This window comes from Sorghum bicolor, chromosome 9 (genome assembly GCF_000003195.3).
Source record: "Sorghum bicolor cultivar BTx623 chromosome 9, Sorghum_bicolor_NCBIv3, whole genome shotgun sequence".
In the NCBI taxonomy this organism is placed as follows: domain Eukaryota; kingdom Viridiplantae; phylum Streptophyta; class Magnoliopsida; order Poales; family Poaceae; genus Sorghum; species Sorghum bicolor.
Genome location: NC_012878.2, coordinates 51,593,662 through 51,619,871, shown reverse-complemented (window position 1 = coordinate 51,619,871; position 26,210 = coordinate 51,593,662). Strand labels below are relative to the sequence as shown.

Below are 26,210 nucleotides of genomic sequence, written 5' to 3'. Positions count from 1 at the left end.
TGTTATATTATCAGTTGTTACGTTCGTCCAGGCTCTCGAAAATTTCTGGGTCCACCACTAGCAAGAGCAATGGCCAATGGCTTTATATTCCTTATCAGTGTTCTTGGGTCATTTTGCAAGAAGGGGTGGGTTCGCTGGTGCAAACTGTCTCATATTCTTCCTGTGGAACCTGAAGCTCGAGATGCAGCCCTTGCTGAAGTTGTTGATCTGTTGGTTCAGTTTGCACCCATGTTTAAAGTGCCTACTTGGTTACCACCGCCTCGGGATTGCGTTCTCACGTGATTCCTTTGGTTCCGGGTGCTGCTCCGTCAATGTGAGGCCGTATAGGTATCCACCTGCAACCAAAGATGAAATTGAGCATCAAGTGAGAGAGATGCTAAGTACTAGGGCGATTCGCCCTAGCTCCAGTCCATTTTCTTCATCTGTACTGCTTGTCAAGAAGAAGAACGCTACCTTTCATTTTTGTGTGGATTTAAGGCATCTTAACACCATCATAGTGAAGAATCATTATCCTGCGCCCATCGTTGAGGGATTATTGGATGAACTATCTGGGGCAAGTTGGTTTTTCATGTCTGGATTTGACTGCAGCTATCATTAAATTCTCGTACGCAAAGATGAGGAGCAAAGATTGCCTTTCGGACTCATATCGATCGTTTTTTTTTTCACCACGCCAAAGCGCATTTTTTTATTAAGAGGAATAGACTCATATCTCGATCTTATGAGTAGGGTTGGATATCGAGCCAACTTGACTTCTTTTGGCTCAGCTTATTATGGCTCGTCATACAAATATTGAGAAGACTAGCTAGCTTGGCTCAGATCGTTAGCGATCAAGCTAGCTCGTTTGGCTCGCGAGACAAAGCATAAAAAACACATCATATGCATATTTAAAATAAAATAAATAAAATACATATTACAATGGAATCGAAACTGGAAGGGGGCAAGGGACTCGTCCATGTGCACATGATGTTGTGGGGGTAGACTGGTGGGGTGATCGGGTGGGACCGTGAGGTCTATTGGTCTAGGGTTTTAGTGTTTAATCGCGTTGGGCATAGATAAAGGTATATATGGCCCGGTTAACGTTGTCTCGGTTAGGCTTTTACCGTATTGGGCTAGGCCAAGGGATATATGAGTCCATTGTAGTTTCTACTATGTGAATTACCTTGGCTCGTTATGGCTCATGAGTGGCTCGTGAAATGGCTCGTTAATTAAAAATTCAAACGAGTCGAGCTCGAGCCAAACCACTAACGAGTGAGTCGAGTGAGCTATCGAGCTATGAGCTTTTAGTCTAGGCCTATTATGAGTTTTGGGTGATGGCTTTTGGGTTGTCCGGGGTGCCACCAACCTTTCAGATATCCATGAATACCACACTGGCTCCACTGCTTCATTAGTGTATGCTTGCCCTAGCTTGTGTTTTTTATGACATTCTCGTTTATAGTTGGTCTTAAGAGGAGCTATTGTATCGTCTTCAAGTTGTTTTCCAGTTGTTGATTCAAGATCACTGGCTAGTGAAGCATTCCAAGTGTCTATTTGCTCAACACCAACTTAAGTATCTTGGACATGGATTTCATTAGCGGGTGTCGCTATTGACCTCCACGCTATATTCTTCAATGGTCTGCTCCAACTTCTTTTAAAGAGCTCCATAGCTTCTTGGGTTTAAAAGGTTATTATTGTTGGTTTGTTCGCCACTTCGGGATTCTTTCATAGCCGCTCACTGAGTTATACTGCAAAGAGGATGGTTCTTGAAGACCACTTTGTTGGGCCAACACCAATCCTAGTGAAAAAGGCCCAAGATGTGGAGCGCGAAAGCCTTACGGCCCAGAACAGGTGAACGATGTCCATGCTATGGAGAGGATAGCTAGAAGAGAACAAACTGAACCCAACTTCTTTCCCCCTGCTCTTCCAATTCAGATTCCGTTCCTTTCCCCTCCTCAAGCCAAAGGGTCGTTGTTGATGTGAAGATTGATCAGATATCAGCTAAGGCTAGATCGCCCAGGTTGCCACGGACCCAAGAACGCAGGAGGTAACCAACATGTTTTGCGATGAAAAACGGCAAGGTTTACGAGCAAACCACGAAAGGATAACCAATCATGCTTAGGTAACAAAGAACGCCCAATTTCCAGCAAATTAGCAAAGAAACCGTCGAAGCTCTCATTCGGGAGAGACCATGTTGGGGCAAAGGCGTTGTCAGGTTGTCCTAGGTCGGCTTGTAAGCCTAGGATGCCATCCTCGGTCATCGGATCAAGGGATGAACAACAACATAAGGGTTGGGAGAGATTAGAGAAAAGGAGTTATAGATTAAAATAGATCATTTGGTTATTGGATGTACTAAATCGATCATGATTCTCTAGTATATAGAGAGGGGATGGTCTTATCTCAGTACGAGACGCTTCCCAAACTTATTTTCCAAGTTTCCCGCAAGTTTGGAAAGAGTTCAAATCGAAATCCAAATGACCAGATCTAAAGTGGGTCTTTTATTAGGTATATGTCAGAAGTTCAGACTTCCGGCACCCATGTTTTTCATAACTTCTAACAAGGGTCGAGACGTTGAAGCATCTTGCAGAAGGTATAACTTTTTCATCTGAATTGGATGTCCCATATATATACCGACCATCTTGACGAGAGGAACACAATGGTGATGCCTGTTTCACATTTCAACAATTTTTATAAAATGGATAATTTTGGTTGTCAACCTTCGCTAACAAAGTATAGGAAATAGGAAGATCTGAGTGCAGTAAACCTATTGCAGATCGCGCATGGAACAATAAACAATGCTCGTATTCGTATATTTTTATTTCATACAAACTATGCAAACTATCTCGGATGTATACACACGTATGGCACTGCAAGGGTATCCCTAATTCCCTAATAACACTGTGTACAACAATTATTCAAGCTGCAGAAAAAAAAATCGTGAGTACATCATTCTTCACATGGAGCTGGTGCAGCAACCACCGGAGCAGCGACCGGAGCGCCGACCGGCGCCATCCCAATCATCATGCGTCGGTTCCCAACCTTGTTCTGCGCCTCGCACAGCGCCGGCAGAGACATACCTGCACCCATCATCAGTTTCCCGGACAGTACACGTTAGAAAATACTCCACAAGACATGGATGGCATGCACCATGCATGCATGTTCGATCTCTGTACTCTGTAGCGATCGATGGGTGCAGAGAGGTGAGCCGGAGCGCGCGCACACGCACCTTCAGCGGCGGCGACGGTGGCGTAGAGGTGGACGACGTTGGGGCACCCGTCCCGGCACGCGGATGAGCAGAGCGCCCGGATGGAGCGGCGGTCCTCGGCCGCGGCGCTGGCGACGGGGAGGCCCAGCGCGGCGCGGTCGACCCCGCAGGCGCGCACGCAGGCGTCGGTCTCGACCCACCCGGCCAGTCCTCGCGCGCCGCTCACCGCCGACGTCTGGCACCGGTGCGCGCCCTCGGGCGTGCGCTCCAGCACGCACCGCCTCCCGGCCGACGACACCGCGAACGCGCACACGTCCGGCGGCAGCTCCTCGCACGCCAGCTGACCACCTGCGCCATCGATCCACAAGTGCATTAGTTTAATAATGAAGGAAGATAGATGAAACGGCTTTAATGTGGCAGCGGCTGCAGGGATATGCATACCACGAGCGGACTGCACGGCGACGGCGACGACGAGGAGAATGGCGAAAGCGGCGGAGGAAGCCATTGACGCGCGGGCTAAGATCAGCAATCTGAATAGCCAAAAGGCACAGGCTAGCTGGAGACTCGTACTTGGTGAGTGCTGAACGCTGACGAGTTGGTGACTTGGTGAGGGGCTGTGAGTTTATATAGCAGTCACGTACGGACGCGCGGATCATCTCTCACGTCTGAGTGTGACAAGCCGAGACGGCGTGGCACGCTGTCTACGGTATGAACTCTGAACCGCAACACTCGGCCTGCCGTGCCCGGCTCCTCTCTGTCTCTCTGACTGCAGGTCCCCTAGATTTCTCAGTACATCCTTGTCGTAGAGTGCTGGCGATTCGCCAATCTTCGTTTGTTTCACGGGAAAAGGACGTCTATCGGCTCGGCACGTTGCACACGTCGGGCGGGAGGCGACTGTGATCGGTTCTATTTAGGGGACAGCTCGGTCCATCAGGGTGCACTATTTTAGTGAAGTCGCTATGAAAAACCAACGCGGCCGTGTGGATGTGGTCGGATCTTTTTGTCTTTTTGAGCTAAGGTACAAAACGGGCTCGCTTGTTAGCCCGTTCGTTTAAGATTATTGGTCAAATCTGTCAATCATTTAACATTGTTTTTCTCTCATAATAAATCAGCGAATAATACTTTTGCTGATTTGCTATGAGAGAAATAATATTAAATAGCTAGCAAATTTGGAAGACAATATCAAACGAACAAGCTAACAAGCGACCCGCTCTGCACCGAGCTCGCAGGTGCACGTAGCTGCTACCAAATCAATTGAATTGAAGCACGCAAGCGCATGTGGCAGTCAAAAGCTATACCTTTTACAAATAATACAGTAGTAAGTTAGTATGTTCATGCTATTGAGAGATTAAGGCCAATTTCACACTAAATGGCACCAGGATTCGGTGCATTTGTTATGGTTTCCTTAGTAGAAGATGACAAAAGACAGAAGATGTTGATCAATCAATAATGGATCAGCTCAATTGGTAGACATAGTTTTTCTCCGAAGTAAGAAAAGAAGATAGCGTGGCTGCTATGTCGCTCCCCGATAACTAGTTTGTAATAGCCGAAATATGAAGCTGACAAGAGGAGGGTGGGAGGGTTGTGGCATCAACACTTCGTGGTCCCCAGGAGCACGTAGCAACTTCTCTTTAGGATCAGGTTGAGTGACACAAAACTTTTCACATGACAAACCAACACACGTACAACGCCTGACATTGCTTCCACCAAATAGAATCATTGAGTTTACAAGAAGATACTTTGTTCATTAGAAGGTTACAATTTTTAGCTTCCCAGCTAGGTTCAACACTTTGATAGCTCACTCGATCAATAGAGTACTATCTCACATCGCCCAATCCAAGGTCTACTAGGCAGTGGTGAATAGAGTACTATCTCACATCCACTGGACAACAACACGTGCAAAGTAACTTAACGACAACACCGTGAGTACATTTTGTACTCGCAGGACTTACTTCCAACATATAATATTTGGTGGATGCTCAGGGGAATTAGCGGGTATTTGTATAAGTGCATAAAAGCGATGTAGCTCATTCAAGTATGATATGCCATGCTCTATATATAAAGAAAAGCTAATTACTAAAATGGTCATAATGATCATAATTCCACTTTCATGCTACCATGGGTATAGAAAGAAAGAACAACCAAATAGATCCATCCCGAGAGACTCTAGGCTTTCAACATTCTATAGAGGTGTACAATTATATCCACATAGAAACACGGGACTAACCTCTTTATTCTTGATCCTTGGAATAAGGGCTGCCTCACAGTTTTCAACCTTTCCCTAATTCAGTCTGAATGTCTGATGAAATGTTTGAGCGGTTGCCCAGTCAATATCCTCATTCCTAGTGCCTCGGGTAATATCCTAGACACTGCCGACCGATGCCAACCCTCTTGCCAGTTTCACGAATAAAATCGATAGTTACTCAACTTGTCGACCCCATCCATGACATGTGGTCTGTACGAGTGGTTACTCGGTCTCACATGTCCTACACGGTCCTTACTGCTCCACGAGCTATGTCATCGTTTGAGATCCCATCTCATAACGACCTACTCCTCGCGTGAGCAAGATATCCAAGTTATCATCAAGTGTCGTGGGTTTCCTATCCTTAGCCAAATTAGTTAGGTAGTCAAGTTGTAGCCTCATAGGTTTTAGTAGTTAATTATCCAAATGTAACATCCAAATGCTTGACTTCTACCGATATCCCACAACTACATAGTAGCATTAGCGTCTCATTCACATTGTTTAGATGAGAGGCTTCTACAGTTGACTATTCTGCATGTAGAGTGATGGTGTTTAGATGAGGAACGCCTCAGCTAGACTGCCGAGGGTGTCCATAGGGTTGTGATGTTAAGGAGTTTGATCAAGTTGTGGACTCATTGTCTCCTTTCATTCTCGTGTCCAGTATCGGTCTGCCTGACTTTATAGATAGTAAGGTGCCTACCTGACTTTGATATTCGAACAAGGTCGAAGTTGTTGACGATAGCACTCACACATTCCTTGCACTACTCGGCTCCTGAAAAGGACAAGGGTTGGGGTTGAGAGCGATCAAGAAAGGCTTAGGAACAAGACTTAACTAAAAGCTTAGGTAGAGGCTTCTATCTCTGGCTTTATTACTACTCTTGGTGGACAAGGTAATTGGCTTATTGTTTCTGGTTCTCGGGTAAGGTGACTAGACTTACACTCTCTATGTGTGTTGTCAGACGCTCCGTGCTAGATGATGGACGCTCCACTATACTAGGTTCTAGGTGGGCTGTCTTTGTTTCAGGTGGTGTGACATTCTATGGGTATCACAGATGCTCTGGTCGGAACTAGGTGCTCTCAGGTTTGCTTGGTTATAGTTCCTCATAATTAATCAGATGCTCCATCGTGAGTGGCGGATGCTCTGATATAGGTTTGATGCTCTTTGGTGCTCTAGTCTGTGCAACTCTTAGGATGCAACAGACACTCTGTCGTAGGTGACGAACACTCCCTTGTACCATTTAGAGAGGGCTTCAGGGCTATTGATGGCCAAACCGAGGATACACGGACATTCCATCGAGGTGTCGGATGCTCCATTAGTCGGGTGATAGAACCTATGTTCATGAGCGATCTTGGGATTCAAGCCTAGATGTGCTCAGTTGTGATCTATGCATATGCACGATATTGCTAGGACAATTTAGGTGGTTCACTAGGGTCAGGATAAGTAAGGTTAAAGCTCATTTTACTAAGTGTGGCTTGGGTTCTAGGATCAAGCTCAAGGATACAAGAACTTGAGAATAAACTATAAGATTGGGATAAACCTTTGCTCTGAGATCTGAGAGCTTCCATCACAGTAGATCATTGATCCAAGCTTCCTTTCACAATCTCGGCTGGACTTCATGGGACTTCCTCTTACACAAACCAAAGGGATGGATCAAGGCACTTATCCAAGAAATGGTGATGACCCCGAAGCTTAACATGGAGATTGTAGGGTTGAGTGTGTCCAGGGGTTGTTGTTGCTACTACTGCTCTCCTTCCTTCACTCCAATCTCTCTTCCAATCCCTCTCCAATCCTTCTTTTTCCCTCCTAGGGTTCTTGCTTGCTCAAGATTAGGTAGAGAGAGAGAGAGAGAGGTTGAGGGTTGCAAATGGGAGGATGAGTGAGAGGGGTGAAGCTTTAGCTAAGAAATATCTTCTCCACTTCATGCTAACATGTGGGTCCAACTCTCTTATGTGACAAATATCTCAATTCCCATTCTCTACTATTGTCCTATGCTCTGTTGGATGATCCGATGTTACTAACGGACTATTTGGTAAACTCTGTTGTCTAAGTCTTCGGCTGATTTAAGAATAGGTGATCAACTTACTCTTCTCAAGGAGTTCCTCTGACTGAATCGACACTAATGATGTTGGTTGGATGCTCTCCATTCTTTTCTTGGTCCTTCCTCCTTATTTTGATGATAAACCTGACCAGGATCTATCTAAATGGCACAAGGTGCTATTGGGTTTATTTTTCAAATTTATGCGGGACGACTCAGTCAAATGGCACCTCTATGTGGTTAAGTGAGGTTGCATCAGGTAAGATGGATTCAGATCACGGTAGAGCTACATCACCGCCCCCTTCCATACCCTCACCATTGGCTAAACTTTCTACTACTCCACTTGTTTTAAATTATAAGATGTTTTTATTTTTCTAGATCTATATTATTTTTATCATATATTTAGTGCATATTATGTATAAGTGTGTAGCAACATTTATATATCCAGAAAAGATAAATCGTCTTATAATTTAAGTTGGGAGTAGTAACTAAGAGCATCTCATAGAGTTTTTTATTTTAATTTTTGGCATTTTTTTTAAAAAAATCTCCGACAACTTCTTATCTCGACTCTCAATCTTTCTATGCTTAGTAAAATTGATCTAATCTTATGAAAATATACGAGTATCCATCAGATGACCCGGAGGTTCACTCGCTTGCACGCCCCTCCATCTATTGTCTACCATTAGCCTCTAATGATGTATTGCAGTTGTATCCATCCTTTTTTCTGTTAAAATAGATTTATTGTCGAACTGCCCATTACACATCAGACTTTCTCAAAAATGAATGCCTTATCATAAATCGAACTACGGGAGTTCTTGTGTGTCAACTATTGATTATACTCCATACCACAATCTGTCAAGGCTCAAAACTTGTGTCAACTATTGATTATACTCACAATCTGTCAAGGCTCAAAACTCAGACATAAGCTACCATTTTCGTTCACTGTTATGTCATTATTCTTGATGTTCGGAGAAAGGCTTCGTGTCCATAAATTGGGAGGCAAAATCATCTTGTATATAAATAAATTCATATTTGACAAATTTTGGCGTGCATGTGCTTGCCTCTTGTTAGTGCACATGGGATTGAAATTTGACATCTTCGTTTGAGTAAAAGATAGAATCTGTATCTCAACTTTTGTAACAAAACATATATATATATATATATATATATATATATATATATATATATATGAGTGCATTGTACCGATGAAAACAGATCGGATCAAAGTGTGTCTCTCATATCCTAACCTGTTTTTCTTCATTTGTTGGATTCAGATCGGAGCAAATAATATCCGGATGTGGTTACGAAAGCAAACTTTTTTTTTTTATGTCAGAAATGGCTCAGAGATAGAGCGTACTCAGAACAAAAACACAGACTTAAATATTCAAGTAATATGTGCATATAGATAAATATATGCTTGTCAAGACTTAATTTAGTAAATAACCTATAGCAAGTAGTCAGTACATATACTCAAAATTTTGATTCATTCACATCATTGCTGGGCACCAACGAGCTAAAAGTAACTTACACATGTGAAGGCTGGCACAGATATGACTGGACACTGACAAGATGATCTCCTTCATCAACAACATATTTTGTTTACTTCAATGTGATGATGGTGATGTCATGACGGAGCTTCAGTAATATATAAAAGTCTCACATAGTTATTATGCCATATATCACATATGCCCGACGACGAGCAAATCGAATTTTTAATTTAGCACTCACGGTGAACGAGCGGCCACCGCACCGCGAGAGACGGGCAAACAGCGGAGGCTAAATTAAAATTTACCTCTAAGCACACGTGCCCTCACAGCGCCACGAGGACACGAAACGTCATTCGTGGATGATCGTAGTCCATCTACCCTTTATTTGTTTGACCGATAAGGCCTTGTTTAGTTCTCCATTCAAAATTTTTTCGTCCATCCTATCGAATTTTTGGACACATGCATTGAACATTAAATGTACATAAAAAATAAACTAATTACATAATTTGATTGAAGAACGTGAGACGAATTTTTTAAACCTAATTACTCCATGATTAGCCTTAAGTGCTATAGTAACTCACATGTGCTAATGATAGATTAATTATGCTTAATAGATTTGTCTTGTAGTTTTCTGATGAGCTATGTAATTTGTTTTTTATTAGTTTCTAAAAACCTCTCTCGACATCCTTCTGACACATCCGATGTGACACCCAAAAAATTTTCATCTCCAATCTAAACAGAGCCTAAATTGTCGTGGTAGAAAAAACTTTTGTGAGAGATAGTGCTAAGTTCAAGCAGGCCGTAGTCCAAAAGGCCAAAGGGCCCATACGGCCACATAAAGTAGCAGGCATGGAGGGCAGGTGGTTCGTCTCGTGCGTAGCTGTTCTTCCTCCGGCGCCCAGGCTAAGTTTTTTGCTACGGAACTTCTTTTTCTCACAGAATGATTTAGAGATAAAAATTGCTCGAAATTTATGGTATGGCAGGCGCCATACCTTGCCATAAGAGAGCTCCGCCCATAAAGCTATACAATTTTCTACAAGTTAAACTTCTTCTAATACTTTGGCGTTGATGCCAGAAGAAGACATTTATTCCTCTTTAATCATGTATCTTATATATTCAAAATAATAATAATGAGATATCTGCTTCTTGAATGAGTGAATATGTCTCCCTTGCATTATAATTACTTTATTCATGTCGTTGTTTGGTTTTGGACCAAACTCAATGATCGTACAGCTTTATTTCATATAAAAACAATGGAGACCAGCTATCTCGGATACAAATCACGAGGATATCCGGAACACTGTGTGCATCAACTATTCAAGCTACAGTGAAAAATCGTGAGTACATCATGCATTGCTCTCATCTCATGCAGCTGGCGCATCAGCCTCCGGAGCGCCGACCGGGGGTATCGCATCAGCCTCCGGAGCGCCGACCGGGGGTATCGTCGAAGTCAGCATGCGGCGGTTCCCAGCCTTGTTGTGCGCCTCGCACAGCAGCGGCAGCGACATACCTGCACCCATCACCGGCCGGTTTCCCGGACAGCGCCGTACCGTACGTTAGAAAATCGTCAACAATGCAAACACGGCTGGCACGCTTGCAAGTACGATACTCTGCGATGCACGCACCTTCAGCGGCGGCCACGGTGGCGTAGAGATCCACGACGTCGGGGCACACGTCCCGGCATGCAGACGAGCAGAGTGCCGAGAAGGAGCGGCGGTCGCCCTCGGCCATGGCGCTGGCGATGGGGAGGCCCAGCACGGCGCGGTCGACGCCGCAGGCACGCACGCAGGCATCGGTCTCGACACCCACCGCCGACGCCGAGGTCTGGCACCGCTGGGCGCCGTCAGGAGTGCGCTCCAGCACGCACCGCCTCCCGGCCGACGACACCGCGAACGCGCACACGTCCGCCGACAGGTCCTCGCACGCAAGCTGACCACCTGCGCCATCCACCATGCATTCTCGTTTATAATTGATTCTCGTGTGCATAAATAATAAAGGGAAAACAAATGAAATGAAACGGCTTTAACGTGGAAGCGGCCGTGCAGTGATATGTGCATACCACGAGTGCACTGCGCAGCGACGGCGAGGACGAGGAGAACGGCGAAAGCGGCGGAGGAGGCCATTGACGCGGCCTAAGCTTGACTGAGATTAGCAATCTGTTGAGACACAAATGAGGCTAGCTGGAGAAGGGAGTACTTGTGTATACTGAATGCTAGCTGATGAGTTGGTGAGGACGAAGAGAGAGCTGTGCGCCTGTGCGTTTAAATAACACTCAGGTCTGAAGAGTGTGACGAGCCGTGACGACGCGGCATGCTGTCTAGTGATAGCGATGGTCTGTCTGACCTGCAGGCAGGTCCCCTAGATTTCTCAGACGCTTGGTAAGTGCAGTACATCCTTGTCTGAGGGTGCTGGCGATCCACCGTATCTTCGATTGTTGCACGGGAAAAGGCCACGTCTATCGGCTCAGCACGTTACACACACGCCACGTGGGAGGCGAGTGTGATCGGTTCTACTCACGTTAGCACTTAGGTAACAAAATCCGGCATGAACGTGAGGCTCTGCAATTTGCCAACTGCCGTGTCGTCGCATTCGCTTCACCAGGTTATTAGATCGTGTCTCACAAAGTAGCTCAGAGCTAGCTAATGTTGGATTTATACTAATGTAGAGGAAGGAGAAAGCCATAAACTGTCGTCGCATTCACTTCACAAGGTTATTCGGTTGTGTCCAACAGACTAGCTCGGAGCTAGCTAATGTTGGATTTATACTAATATAGAGGAGGGAGAAAGTCATAAAACCTCGTCTAGCGATGAGTTTGTAGCCAGTCGATTTGTGTATTTCAAAGTAAACCTTGGCCTACCCTCTTAACACTTGCTACTCTGGGCTCTAGCTCTGGAAGCCTAGGATTGGCCGGCTGGAATACAGATACGGCAATGAGAGATTGTTTAAAATAGTAAAAGAAGCTGATCAGTGGGCCTATTTTCTTAGATACCATGAACTGTTGAACAAGTGTGTTTGGTCCTCTCCCAAAGACTGGTTTCTACATGCTGATCGAGATCATAGAAATCAATTGTTACTGCTTTGGGAGAAAAAGATCGGTTTCCTCCTCCATACACCAGATGTTGTGCGTCAACCCAACATTCTCCTGATACCCAGTGGAGCTCACTCGTCGGAGCTCTCGGTTGCCCGGCGGAGATCACTCGTCGGAGCTCATGTTGGACGTTCGTCAGAGACTCGCTCAGTAGACCTCGTGGTGGCTCATTGGAGGTCGCGTGCGGAACTCCACACCACCCAGTGGAGGCCATGTGTGGAGTTAGCGGCCATCCAACGGAGGTCGCTCGGTGGAGCTCTCCTCGATGCAAACACATGCATGTCACAACTTCTTGCCTCCACCACACATATCCACGGCCACAACAACCACCTAGAGCAATACAAATCGCCGGGAGTGTACACCCGTCGGAGCTCACGTACGGAATTCACGTTGCCATAGGTTTCGTTGTCCCTATGTGGTGGAGGGCGGGAAGGAAGAGAGCTGGTACAGAGGATCCAACGAGAGGAGAGGTGAACAATTGGATAGACATAAGGGTAGAGAAGATGCATTGTGGAAGATAGTTTCTTCAAAAAGCCTAGAAATTAGAAATTACATGTAGTTTCTCCATTGTTAGTGCTCTTAGCGGGTGACTCTCCATTAGGGTGCACTGTTTTAGTGAAGTCCCACCGAAAAACCAATGCAGCTGTGTGGACATGTGGTCGGGCTTTTTTGTCGTCACCAGCATGGTCTCTCATAGGCTAAGGTACATATTGGGCTCCCTTGTTCCAATTGGACGCACACCACCGAGCTCGCAAGGACACGTTACCATATTTTCAGAGAAAGCAACTACCAAATTAAATGAATTGAAGCACGCAAGTGCCTGTGTCAAATGTTACCGATGCAAGCCCACGTCCACACGTCGGTGACCGTGCAACCACACCCGTCCTCCATGCCTGTCCCACCCCTGGACATCCTCCCATGCATCTTCCCCATGCTCGATGGCTCCCCCACCCTCCACCACTGGCCAGTGCTCGACCGTGGCGTGCTAGGGTTTTTCTGAAGCTCCATGGCCTGCGTCCGTGGAGGCCTCCTTGTTCCCCTCCCAGTCCCGCTCCCACTGCAGTTATCTTCTCCAACTCTAGTGACACTATCTTCTCCAACTCCGGCGACGTCCTCGCCCCAGCCTGGCCCTACTGTCGCCACCACTGCTAGGACCCTAAGTCGTCCGGCCACCATTCCCACCACATGGCCGACCTGCCTCGCAAAACACCCCTCTATATCGCCAGAATTGGAGAAGAAAGATGGGGAGGCTCACCAAAACCCTAGCCAGAGTAGGTGAGGAGGTGGAGGTGGCATGGGAGCGAGCGGAGGCCTAAGCAGACGCAGGGTCACATTGGAGCGGCGGCACACAAAGGTGGAGGTGGTGTCCGGACTCCACGTCCGTTCCATCATTACCGTTTACAAATAATACAGTATGTTCACGATGTTGGGAGATTAAGGCCCATAGGCATTGGCCAATGTACTGATATTGCACATAAAATATAATATATTTTCACACTAGATGGCACCTGGATTCGGTGCATTTGTTGTGGTTTGCTTAGCAGACGATAGGAGATGTTCATCAATCCATAACAACCCTTTTCTCCCAAATAAGAAAAGAAGATCACACGGCTGCTACATCAACGCCGCCTTCCATCCCCTAACCATTCGTTTAGTTGATAAGTCATGGCAGAAAATACTGTTGGTTGATTTGTTGTGAGAGAAAAATACTGCTGAATGACTAGCCGATTCGGCTGATAAGCTCAAATGAACAGGCTGATCATCTAAACTTTCTACTGCTCCACCTATTTAAAATTACAAAATGTTTTCATTTTTTGAGATCTATATTACTTTTATTATATATTTAGATATAGTGTATATATTATATGGTTTTGCTATCTGTATGTTGAAATACTGTTAATTTATATCTATGGATCATTCATTCTTGCTTCAAGATTCGTGCAGCCATATTCACCCGCTAACGGGTCCAAAACAGCGCATGTGGAACCCACGAGCCCATTACTTTTGAAATCCGCGCCCACTTTTTTTTTCCACAAACTTGTTTGCTGTTTTTTTTTTGCAATCTAAGCGCAGCTCGCGTCTTGTCCGTATGCGGCTGCATGAGCGGTTGTAAGGTCCTCTCGACCTTGCTGCATGCTCCCCTACGCCGCGCCCGACGGTGTGGGTGGGGTAGGGTGCATGTCCTCACTGTTTAATACATTTTGTTTACTTCGACGTGGCGATAGCGATGTCATAATTGAACTTCAATGACATAAAAACCTCCCTTAATTATTATACCATATATCACATGGCTGATGATGAGCAATCGAATATTCAATGACAAAAAGGTCAGCATAATCGAAGATTTTTCTCAACTTCGTGGATGTAATTAACCAAACGTGCCCAATAGACTCCGAGAATCGGCAAACTATATAATTTTCTATAAGTTTGACCTCTCTTTATGCCTAACGCTCAAGATGGAAGAAGACATTTATTCCTGTTTAATCATCTATCTTATATATTCAAAAAAGAATAATGAGATATCAGCTTCTTGAATGTGTGAATATGCCTCTCTCTTACAATATAATTATTTTATTCATGTCTTTGTTTGGATTTCGACCTTTCACAATGCTCGTACTTCTTTATTTCATATAAAAACAATGGAAACTAGCTATCTCGAATACACATGTGGCACATCACGAGGATATCCCGAACACTTGTGTGCATCAACTAATCAAGCTGCAATAAAAAATCAGATCTAACCGGATTGGATGAGGGCATCCCTTATTGATGGAATCGCTAGATATAAAAAACTGTAGAAAATCAGATCTGAATACAAAGGACTCCAGGGCTCATGTGCTTGGTTTCACACAACACGAAGGGAAGAGAAGGGTGGCCTGGTAGGCATACCTGTTGGGTGCTCGTCACCGACGAAGGGCCCGATGTAGACCTAAGCACCTTTGCATGAGGTGGTGCCATCTTCTCCCCAGTGTTCCGTATAGGGGAAGGGAATGATAGGGTGTGGATCGGGCATGGGTGAGGCGGCAGTGCAGGTCGAGGTGATGGCCTTGCGGCGGCGGCGCAGCACAACGGAAGGGGCACGACTCACGACAGTGTTGGTGACGTGCAGCGGTGCAGATAGGCGCCCCGGCCAATTTCCGGCAGCGAGGGCGACGGCGCGGGTGCGACGAACGCAAGGGCAGAGGGAGGTGAGAGGGATCGAGCCCTGGCGCTGCGGGAGGAAAGGGCGAGGGCGTGGGGGAGAGGTATCGAGCCGTCTGAGGAGGGGAGTGCGGGGGGATCCCATCAGAGTCGCGTGATTGGAGGAGATCGCGATGGCAAGGGAAGTCGCGATGGGGAGAAGCCGCGCAAGACGCCGCGGGTCGCACGAGCGCGGACCGACGGAACGAAACTATTGTCGCACCACGGAGAAGTCTTAATTTTAGTCTTTTTAGTTGTAGGAGACTGATAAGTTGTTGTAGAAAATATAAAACTTTTGTAAGAGATAATGCTAAGTTCAAGCAGGCCGTAGTCCAAAAAAGTAGCAGGCATGGAGGGCAGGTGGTTCGTCTCGTGCGTAGCTGTTCTTCCTCCGGCGCCCAGGCTAAGTTTCTTGCTACGAAACTTCTTTTTCTTTGATATGCTCAAGACACAGAATGATTTAGGGATAAAAATTGCTCGAAATTTATGGTATATATGGCAGGCGCCTTACCTTGCCATAAGAGAGCTCCGCTCATAAACATATATACAATTTTCTACAAGTTAGAATTCTTCTAATACTTAGCGCTGATAACAGAAGAAGACATTTATTCCTCGTTAATCATGAATCTTATATATTCAAAAAAGAATAATGACATATCTATTTTTTGAACTTGTGAATGTGTCTCCCTTGCATTATAATTACTTTATTCATGTCTTTGTTTGAATTTCGACCAAACACAATGCTCGTACAGCTTTATTTCATATAAAAACAATGGAAACTAGCTATCTCGGATACACATATGGCACATCACGAGGATATCCCAAACACTGTGTGCATCAACTACTCAAGCTGCAATAAAAAATCGTGAGTACATCATGCATTCCTCTCATGTAGCTGGCGCTGGCGCATCAGCCTCCAGAGCATCGACCGGGGGTATCGCATCAGCCTCCGGAGCGCCGACCGGGGGTATCGTCGAAGTCAGCATGCGGCGGTTCCCAGCCTTGTTCTGCGCCTCGCACAGCACCGGCAGCGACATACCTGCACCCATCACCGGCCCGTTTCCTGGACAGCGCCGTACCGTACGTGAAAATCGTTCAGGCCGGGAAGAGATTAATTAAACCGTTAATAGTCAATGCAAACACGGATGGCATGCTTGCAAGTACGATTCTCTGTGATGCACGCACCTTCAGCGGCGGCGGCGGTGGCGTAGAGATCCACGACGTCGGGGCACACGTCGCGCCATGCAGACGAGCAGAGCGGCGAGAAGGAGCGGCGGTTGCCCTCGGCCATGGCGCTGGCGATGGGGAGGCCCAGCACGGCGCGGTCGACGCCGCAGGCACGCACGCAGGCTGTTAGAATGATTCATGTGTTAACGTGTGGTTAGAATGATTCAATGTTAGCATAATGTTAGCATGTGGTGTTAGAGTGTATTCAGGTGCATGTGTTAGAATGATTCATGTGTTAACGTGTGGTTAGAATGATTCAATGTTTGCATGTGGTGTTAGAGTGTATTCATGTGCATGTAACGACCAAGCATTGGTCCATCCTAAACTTGTTGTACAACTGACACATGTAAGAGCTACCGGTGGGGGGCTATTCTCCATCAAGTATAAACATGCAACCGAGTGATGCCAGGAAGGCTAACTCGTTACCGCATATCATTTCACATGGTACCAGAGCCTTAAACAATCCCTACGGAACTTTCCTTCGGTCCTCCATGGCTTTCTCCTCATCCTCGCTTCCGACTGCTATCTCCCTCGGCCTAGCATTCATCCCCATCTCCGAGAAACTCACCCGCCACAACTACCAATCCTGGAAAGCCCAGGTCACCGCTGCCATCAATGGCGCTCAGGCTGCTCATCTCCTCAACCCAAACACCACACCTCCACCCCCAACCATCACACAAAAAAATGCCGAGGGCAAGGATGAATCTACACCAAATCCAGACTACGCTGTCTGGAAGGCTCAAGATCAGCAGGTTCTCAGCTACCTGTTGAGTGGCCTCTCCAAAAAAATTCTCGGTCAAGTGAATTCTGAGACAACGGCAGCCGGCGCATGGGCTGCCATCCAAGGGCTCCATGCAGCCCAATCACGGACGCGAGTCATCGCCACGCGCATGGCTCTGGCCAATGCGTCCAGAGGAACGTCTACAATCACCGAATACTTCGGTAAAATGAAGGCTCTCGCCGACGAGATGGCGGCTGGGGGAAAGAAGCTCGATGATGACGACCTGATCTCATACATTCTGACTGGGTTGGAGAACCATTCGACCCGGTCGTGTCCGCTGTTTCCCTGCGCGTTGAGCCGCTCTCGGTGCACGAGTTGTTCACCCAACTTGTCAACCATGAGGAGCGGATCGGCCTGCGTGTAGAGGGCAGCTACTCCTCTGCCAACCTCGCGTCCCGTGGGGGCCATGGTGGCGGTAACCAGTACCAGGCGCGTGGCCGCGGTGGCCGCTACCGCGGCGGTCCAAACCGTGGTGGCTCTCCTGGGCGTGGCGGCGGACGCAACACCGTGCCCTGGATGTCTGCGGGCGCACACATGGCCGCAATTTCGAGCACGGCGTCTTCTGCCAAGTTTGCAAGAAGGAAGGACATGGTGCAGATCGCTGCTTCAAGAGGTTTGACCAAAACTACACTCCACCTTCAAAATCCGCTTCATCTGCCACTACATCATACGGTGTCGACACAAATTGGTACCTCGACACTGGAGCAACCGATCATATCACTGGGGAACTTGACAAGCTGACCTTCCGTGACCGGTACACCGGAGGTGATCAAGTGCATGCGGCCAACGGATCAGGTTTGGAGATAGGTCATATTGGTCATGGTACTTTGCAATCCCCAACTAGCTCTCTCAATTTACACAATATTCTTCATGTTCCTCAAGCTAGTAAAAGTTTAGTTTTTGTCCATCGCCTAGCACATGACAACAATGCTTACCTTGAGTTTCATCCTGAATGTTTTTTCATCAAGGACCAGCAGACGCAGAAAATCCTTCACACCGGCAGATGTGAAGGCGGTCTCTACCCATTCAAGTCATCGTTCAATAAACAAGGACTTGGCATCACCAAACCTTCCAGTTCCATGTGGCACTCTAGGCTTGGTCATCCTTCCTCTTCAATTGTGCACCAAGTTCTTAGTCGTCATTCCCTTCATTTTGTTAAAGATTTAAATAATCATGTGTGTGATGCGTGTCAACAAGGCAAACACCATCAACTCCCCTACCCTAGGTCTAGTAGTGTGCCCACTAGTCCTATGGAACTTATCTTTTCAGATGTATGGGGCCCTGCCCCAATTTCAGTTGGTAAACATGCTTACTATGTTAGTTTCATTGATGATTATAGTAAGTTTGTGTGGATCTACCTTATTCGCCAAAAATCCGAGGTCTTTCGATGTTTTCAAGACTTTCAAAATCTTGTTGAACGACAATTTAATTGTAAGATTCGTTCAGTACAATCTGATTGGGGAGGGGAGTATCAAACTCTGAATAGCTTCTTCCAACGTCTAGGTATCACCCATCATGTCTCGTGTCCACACGCACACCAACAAAATGGGTCAGCAGAGCGCAAACACCGACACATTGTTGACATGGGCCTCACACTCCTTGCACACGCATCTATTCCATTAAAATTTTAGGATGAAGCCTTTCTTACCGCTGTTTTTCTTATTAATCGGCTTCCATCCAAAACACTTTCAGATCAATCCCCCTTTGAGCGGCTTTATGGGAAATCACCAGACTATACTTTTCTTCGCACATTTGGGTGTGCCGTTTGGCCAAACCTCAGGCCCTTTAATTCCACAAAACTTCAATTCCGCTCCAAAAAATGTGTTTTCCTTGGGTACAGTCATCTACACAAAGGATTCAAATGCTTGGACCCTGCTGAAGGGCGCATCTACATATCACGGGATGTTGTTTTTGATGAACACATCTTTCCATTTGCTTCCCTTCATCCGAATGCTGGAGCTCGTCTTAGAGGCGAAATAGCCCTTTTACACCCTTCCTTGTTAAGCCCTAACGCTAGCTTTGGGGATGCATTTTTTCGTGATCAATATACATCTCCACCTGTAACTACTAATATTCTGCCAAGTACTGTTGATCTCACAGAAAATGCAGGAGATAAATCAGTGATCAATGATGTTGTTTTACCATCGCCGGGGCAATATTTCCTGCGTCCGCACGGTGGTGCGAGACACGGATCAGATTCACCTGCCCCTCGTACTGGTGGATCAGCGTTGGATCATGCGCCTTCCTCGTCCTCAGATCGTACGCAGGCAACGGTGCTGCCAGGACCCGCAACGCTCGAGCCACCCGCACCAACCGGATCCTCTACGCCAACCCAGGAAGATGTCTCCGCCACACATGTACCGATTCAGCCGCACATTGATCTAGCTTCGCTGACACCGGATCCCGTTCCCGCTACGACGACCACGCCGACATAGGTGGTAGGAACGGAGATCTTGCCCGCTGGATTTTCTGCGCCTCTTAATCCTGCATCATCTTTCCCTCAACGCCCCACTACACGGCTACAACGAGGTATCATTAAACCCAAAACTTATACAGATGGTACAGTCCGATGGTGTAATTTGGCTTCTTCATCAACTGCTGAACCATCCTCGATTGTTGCTGCACTTAATGGTAAAAATTGGGTAGCTGCCATGGACAATGAATATCAAGCACTTGTTCGCAATAAAACATGGCAGTTGGTCCCTAGACCGAAAGGCAAGAACATCATTGCATGCAAATGGGTATACAAGATTAAAAGGAAAGCTGATGGGACCATTGATAGGTATAAAGCTAGACTTGTTGCAAAAGGTTTTAAACAACGATATGGCATAGACTATGAGGACACATTTAGTCCTGTTGTCAAAGCAGCCACCATTCGACTTGTTCTATATATTGCAGTGACCAATGCTTGGTCCCTCCGCCAACTTGATGTACAAAATGCATTCTTGCATGGGAAGCTCAGCGAAGAGGTGTATATGTATCAACCACTAGGTTACTCTAATAAATCCCACCCTTCCTATGTGTGTAAATTAGATAAAACACTCTATGGTTTGAAACAGGCTCCAAGGGCTTGGTATGCTCGACTCTGCAGCAAGTTAGTACAACTTGGTTTTGTACCCTCCAAGGCCGACACCTCACTTTTTCACTATAACAAAAATGGGTACAATCTTTTTGTTTTGGTATATGTTGATGATATTATTGTGGCTAGCTCCTCTCAGAAAGCTACAAATGCACTACTCAAAGACTTACAAGATGACTTTGCACTCAAAGACCTTGGTGACCTCCATTACTTTTTGGGCATTGAGGTCAGGAGAACACAGGAAGGTCTAGTGATGTCTCAACAAAAATATGCATCTGACATCCTGACACGGGCAGGAATGCGCAACTGCAAACCTGTTGATACTCCATTATCCACTTCGGAAAAACTCAGTCTCACAGATGATGATCCACTTGGTGCAGATGTCTCAACTAATTATCGAAGTATGGTTGGTGCCTTACAGTACCTTACACTCACTCGTCCAGACATCTGTTTTGCTGTCAACAAGGTCTGTCAATTTCTCCATGCTCCCACCACAGTTCACTGGAGTGCAGTTAAAAGGATACTACGCTATGTACAAGGATCACTAACTATGGGGCTCACAATTCGTAAGTCATCCTCCATGATAGTCAGTGCTTTTTCTGACGCTGACTGGGCTGGCTGTGTAGATGATCGCAGGTCTACAGGTGGATTTGCTGTGTTTTTTGGTGCCAACCTGATCTCATGGAGTGCTAGGAAACAACCCACTGTCTCTCGTTCCTCTACGGAAGCCGAGTACAAAGCACTTGCTAACGCGACTGCTGAAATGATGTGGGTACAAAAGCTCTTACAAGAGAATAGATGGGTGCCCGCCATTCTCCTGTAGCACGGTTATGGTGTGATAACTTGGGCGCCAAATATTTATCTGCTAACCCTGTGTTCCATGCACGGACGAAACACATCGAAATTGATTTTCATTTTGTTAGAGAACGTGTTGCTCAAAAGCTGCTGGATGTCAGGTTTATTTCTACCAACGATCAACTCGCCGACGGCTTCACCAAACCAATTTCAGCAGCCAAGCTCCAAGTTTTTTGTTCCAATCTCAACCTCATTCGTGGCTGAGATTGAAGGGGGGTGTTAGAATGATTCAATGTTAGCATGTGGTGTTAGAGTGTATTCAGGTGCATGTGTTAGAATGATTCATGTGTTAACGTGTGGTTAGAATGATTCAATATTTGCATGTGGTGTTAGAGTGTATTCAGGTGCATGTAACGACCAAGCATTGGTCCATCCTAAACTTGTTGTACAACTGACACATGTAAGAGCTACCGGTGGGGGGCTATTCCCCATCCAGTATAAACATGCAACCGAGTGATGCCAGGAAGGCTAACTCATTACCGCATATCATTTCACATGGTACCAGAGCCTTAAACAATCCCTACGGAACTTTCCTTCGATCCTCCATGGCTTTCTCCTCATCCTCGCTTCCGACTGCTGGCACATCGGAGACTCGCTCGGCAGAACTCGTGGCCGCTCATCGGAGGTCGCATGCGGAACTTCCGGCCACCTGATGGAGGTCGTGTGCGGAGTTCACGGTGGTCCAACGGAAGTCGCTCGGCGGAGCTCTTCCCGATGCAAACAGATGCATGTCCGGAAAGGACAAACCGCAATGGTATATGCGGCCGCCTCCCCTATCTGCTGTTGTGCATTCTGCACTGAGATTCGTGTTATTTGCTCTTACTTTTCTCTTTCTCTCTCCTTGCTTCTCACAGGTCCGCAGGATGTGGTGATGAGCTCTGTTGTGTGCCGTCAGATGGAGTATGCGGCCGTTACCCATTGCGAAAAAACCGGGTTGGTGGTGGAGGATAGGGAGGAAGAAAGCTGGTGCAGAGGATCCAGTGAGAGGAAAAGTAAACAATTGGATAGACATAAGGACACAAAATATGCATTTTGTAGAAGATAGTTTCTTCGGACAGCCTAGAAAGTAGAAATTACTTGTAGTTTTTGTTGTGGGTGCTCTTAGCATGCCGCTCTCCGTCAGGGCGCACTGTTTTAGTGAAGTCCCACCGAAATACCAACGTACCCATGGGGACGTGTGGTTGGGCCTTTTTGTTGTCACTAGCAAGGTCTTCGATAGGCTCAGGTACAGATTGGGCTCCCTTGTCCAGTTGGACGCACAACACCGAGCTCGCAAGGACACGTTACAGAATTTTCAGTGAAACACAACTACGAGATCAGTTGAATTGAAGCACGCAAGCGCCTGTGGCAGTCAAAAGTTTAACCTTTTATAAATTGGCCTCATGCGGTCTCGCCCGTCCTCCCGTGCGTGTCCCACCCTCGGCCATCCTCCCACGCTTCTTCCCCAAATCCGACGGCTCCCTAGCCCTCCACCACTAGCTACCGCTCTACCGTGGCACAGTAGGGTTTTTCTTGAGCTCTACGGCCCGCGTCTGTGGCAAACTCCTTCTTTTCCTCCCCCTCTCGCCACTGCAATCTTTTCCAACTCTAGTGATGCTATCTTCTCAACCTCCGGTGACGACCTTGGCTCGGCTTAGCCCTACTGCCTCCACCGCTGCCAGGATTCTAAGCCACCCCGCCACCGTCCCCTCCGCATAGGGTGGCTTGCCTCCCTAAACCCCCTTCTAAAGCCGCTAGAATTGATGAAGAAAGATGGGGAGGCTCGTCAAAACCCTAGCCAGAGCGAGCGTGGAGGTGTAGGTGTAGTGGGAGCGGGCGGAGGCCGAATCAGAGTGTCGGTGGGCACAAAGGTTGCAGCGGGTGCAGGGTTGCATAGGAGCGGCGACGCACGGAGGTGGCGGTGGTGTCCAGACTTGGCGTCTATTCCATCATTACCGTTTACAAATAATACGGTAGTAAGTTAGTATGTTCACGATGTTGGGAGATTAAGGCCCATAGGCATTGGTCAATGTACCGATATTGCACCTAAAACATAATACAATTTCACATTAGATGGCACCTGGATTCGGTGCATTTTGATTTGGTTTGCTTAGCAGACGATAGTAAATGCTCCTTAGTCAATAATAAACATTTTCTCCTAAACAAAAAAAGAAATCGCGCGCCTACTACATCACCGCCCCCTTCCATCTCCTGACCATCATCTAAACTTCTACTACTGCACTTGTTTCAAATTATAATTTTTTCATTTTTCTAGGTCTATATTATCTTTATTATATATTTAGATATAGTATATATATTATATGATTTTTGCTATCTATCTGCTGACAGAATTTATTAATCTCTGTTTGTTGAATTATGGGTCATTCATTCTTGCTTTAGGATTCTTGCAGCTTCTCGGCCATATCCACCCGCTAACAGGTCCAAAACGGCGCATATGGAAGCCGTGAACCCATTATTTTCGAAATCTGCGACCACCCTTTTTATCCTTTTTTGTTTTTCCATGGACTTATCCGCTTGTTTTTCGCAATCTGTCCGCAGCTCACATCTTGTATGCGCGCTGCTGCACAGGCGGTGGTGAGGTACTTGTCGTGCGCTCCCTTGCGCCGTACCCGACAATGTGGGTGCGGGGTAGGTCGCCTGTCCTCGCCATCCATTCCCCTGAAGCCACAGCGGGTGTGTTGTGGGGCAGGGCACTATATTGTCAAATTATATATTAATTAGACTTAATAGATTTATCTTGCAAATTAATCTCAGTCTGTATAATTAGTTTATATTAGTATATGTTTAATATTTTAATTTAGTGTCAAACATCCGATGAGACAAAAACTAAACTTTAGGTGGGGAAACCAAACATCCCCTAAAGCTCTAATCCTATATACTCAAAATTCTAATTCAAATTGATTCACATCGTTGCTAGGCACCAACGAAGCAAAAACAACTCACACATGTCCATATTAATGAAGGCTGACATATAGATGATTGGGCACTGACGAGGTGAAAGCCATCTCCTTCACCAACAACATATTTTGTTTACTCCGACGTGACGATGGTGATATCATGACTGAGTTTCAGCGATATGAAAGCCTTCTATAATTATTATGCCAAATATCACATATGCCTAACGGCGAGCAAATGAATATTTGACGACAAAAAGGGCAGCTTAATCAAAGATTCGTCGCAAGCTTGTCATGTGGAATCGGCAAACTACACAATTTTCTAGAAGATAGACCTCTTCTCATGTCTGGCTCTGAAGACACAAGAAAATATCGTTAATCATGTATTTCATATAATCAAGAAAGAATAATGAAATATCTAGTTCTCTTGAATGTATGCATGTGTCTCCCTTACATTATGGCCTTGTTTAGTTCCGAAAAAATTTCGGATTTCGCTACTGTAGCATTTTCGTTTTTATTTGACAAATATTGTCTAATCATGAACTAACTAGGATCAAAAGATTCGTCTCGTGATTTACAGACAAACTGTGTAATTAGTTTTGTTTTCGTCTATATTTAATGCTTCATATATGTGACGCAAGATTCGATGTGACGGAGAATTTTGAAAACTTTTTAGATTTCGGGGTGAAGTAAACGAGGCCTATAATTACTTTATTCATGTCGTTGTTTGGTTTTGGACCAAACTCAATGATCGTACAGCTTTATTTCATATAAAAACAATGGAGACCAGCTATCTCGGATACACATCACGAGGATATCCCGAACACTGTGTGCATCAACTATTCAAACTACAGTGAAAAATCGTGAGTACATCATGCATTGCTCTCATGCAGCTGGCGCATCAGCCTCCGGAGCGCCGACCGGGGGTATCGTCGAAGTCAGCATGCGGCGGTTCCCAGCCTTGTTCTGCGCCTCGCACAGCACCGGCAGCGACATACCTGCACCCATCACCGGCCCGTTTCCCGGACAGCGCCGTACCGTACGTTAGAAAATCGTCAACAATGCAAACACGTACGGATAGCATTCATGCTACGACTCTCTCTGTGATGCACACACACCTTCAGCGGCAGCCACGGTGGCGTAGAGATCCACGACGTCGGGGCACACGTCCCGGCATGCGGACGAGCAGAGCGCCGAGAAGGAGCGGCGGTCCTCGGCCACGGCGCTGGCGATGGGGAGGCCCAGCACGGCGCGGTCGACCCCGCAGGCACGCACGCAGGCATCGGTCTCGACACCCACCGCCGAGGTCTGGCACCGTTGGGCGCCGTCAGGAGTGCGCTCCAGCACGCACCGCCTCCCGGCCGACGACACCGCGAACGCGCACACGTCCGCCGGCAGGTCCTCGCACGCAAGCTGACCACCTGCGCCATCCACCATGCATTCTCATTTAGTTATTAACCGCCTTGATATATTCTCGTGTGCATAGATAATCAAGGATATAACAAATGAAATGAAACGGCTTTAACGTGGAAGCGGCCGTGCAGGGATATGTGCAATTGTGCATACCACGAGCGCACTGCGCAGCGACGGCGAGGACGAGGAGAACGGCGAAACCGGCGGAGGAAGCCATTGACGCGGCCTAAGCTTTACTGAGATTAGCAATCTGAAGAGCCAAAAGGCAGGCTAGCTGGAGAAGGGACTACTTGTGTATACTGAATGCTAGCTGATGAGTTGGTGAGTTGAGGAGAGAGCTGTGTGTTTAAATAACACTCACGCACGCGCGAATCAGGTCTGAGGTCTGAAGAGTGTGACGAGCCGAGACGACGCGGCATGCTGTCTAGCGATAGCGACGGTCTGCCTGACCTGCAGGTAGGTCCTCAGATGCTTGGTAAGTGCAGTGCATCCTTGTCTCAGGGTGCTGGCGATCCACCGCATCTTCGATTGTTGCACGGGAAAAGGCCACGTCTATCGGCTCAGCACGTTACACACACGCCGCGCGGGAGGCGAGTGTGACCCGTTCTACTCACGTTAGCACTTAGGTAACAAAATCCGGCGTGAACGTGAGGCTCTGCAATCTGCCAACTCATGTGTCGTCGCATTCACTTCACCAGGTTAGGTTATTAGGGCGTGTCCAACGAACTAGCTCGGAGCTAGCTAACGTTG

The 26,210-nt window shown here is 46.7% G+C and overlaps 3 protein-coding genes across 4 annotated transcripts; all 3 read right to left on the bottom strand.

Moving 5' to 3' along the window:
* Positions 2,779–3,756, bottom strand: LOC8072524. The gene is made up of 3 exons (XM_002439852.2): positions 3,620–3,756; positions 3,200–3,526; positions 2,779–3,050 (listed from the first exon to the last, which is right to left on the bottom strand). The coding sequence occupies exons 1-3, from the start codon at positions 3,681–3,683 to the stop codon at positions 2,920–2,922; spliced, it is 522 nt and encodes a 173-aa protein (XP_002439897.1). The 5' UTR covers positions 3,684–3,756; the 3' UTR covers positions 2,779–2,919.
* LOC8072523 lies at positions 10,095–11,206 on the bottom strand. The gene is made up of 3 exons (XM_002439851.2): positions 11,003–11,206; positions 10,569–10,880; positions 10,095–10,453 (listed from the first exon to the last, which is right to left on the bottom strand). The coding sequence occupies exons 1-3, from the start codon at positions 11,064–11,066 to the stop codon at positions 10,308–10,310; spliced, it is 522 nt and encodes a 173-aa protein (XP_002439896.2). The 5' UTR covers positions 11,067–11,206; the 3' UTR covers positions 10,095–10,307.
* On the bottom strand, positions 15,894–25,766 carry LOC8072521. Of its 2 annotated transcripts, XM_021447333.1 has the most exons (4): positions 25,614–25,766; positions 25,166–25,468; positions 24,954–25,045; positions 15,894–16,158 (listed from the first exon to the last, which is right to left on the bottom strand). In XM_021447333.1, the coding sequence occupies exons 1-4, from the start codon at positions 25,675–25,677 to the stop codon at positions 16,099–16,101; spliced, it is 519 nt and encodes a 172-aa protein (XP_021303008.1). In that variant the 5' UTR covers positions 25,678–25,766; the 3' UTR covers positions 15,894–16,098. The 2 variants fall into 2 exon arrangements, with proteins under 2 accessions (XP_021303008.1, XP_002439894.1); XM_002439849.2 differs by lacking the exon at positions 15,894–16,158 and having other exon boundaries at positions 24,779–25,045.

Bases quoted from the DNA above. Each gene is read 5' to 3' on its own strand.
- LOC8072524 (XM_002439852.2), bottom strand. From the start codon at position 3,683: ATGGCTTCCTCCGCCGCTTTCGCCATTCTCCTCGTCGTCGCCGTCGCC. The intron at 3,527-3,619 runs GTATGCATATCC...TCGATGGCGCAG, and splicing joins CGCCGTGCAGTCCGCTCGTG to GTGGTCAGCTGGCGTGCGAG. The intron at 3,051-3,199 runs GTGCGTGTGCGC...TGATGGGTGCAG, and splicing joins CACCGTCGCCGCCGCTGAAG to GTATGTCTCTGCCGGCGCTG.
- LOC8072523 (XM_002439851.2), bottom strand. From the start codon at position 11,066: ATGGCCTCCTCCGCCGCTTTCGCCGTTCTCCTCGTCCTCGCCGTCGCT. The intron at 10,881-11,002 runs GTATGCACATAT...TGGATGGCGCAG, and splicing joins CGCTGCGCAGTGCACTCGTG to GTGGTCAGCTTGCGTGCGAG. The intron at 10,454-10,568 runs GTGCGTGCATCG...TGATGGGTGCAG, and splicing joins CACCGTGGCCGCCGCTGAAG to GTATGTCGCTGCCGCTGCTG.
- LOC8072521 (XM_021447333.1), bottom strand. From the start codon at position 25,677: ATGGCTTCCTCCGCCGGTTTCGCCGTTCTCCTCGTCCTCGCCGTCGCT. The intron at 25,469-25,613 runs GTATGCACAATT...TGGATGGCGCAG, and splicing joins CGCTGCGCAGTGCGCTCGTG to GTGGTCAGCTTGCGTGCGAG. The intron at 25,046-25,165 runs GTGTGTGTGCAT...TGATGGGTGCAG, and splicing joins CACCGTGGCTGCCGCTGAAG to GTATGTCGCTGCCGGTGCTG.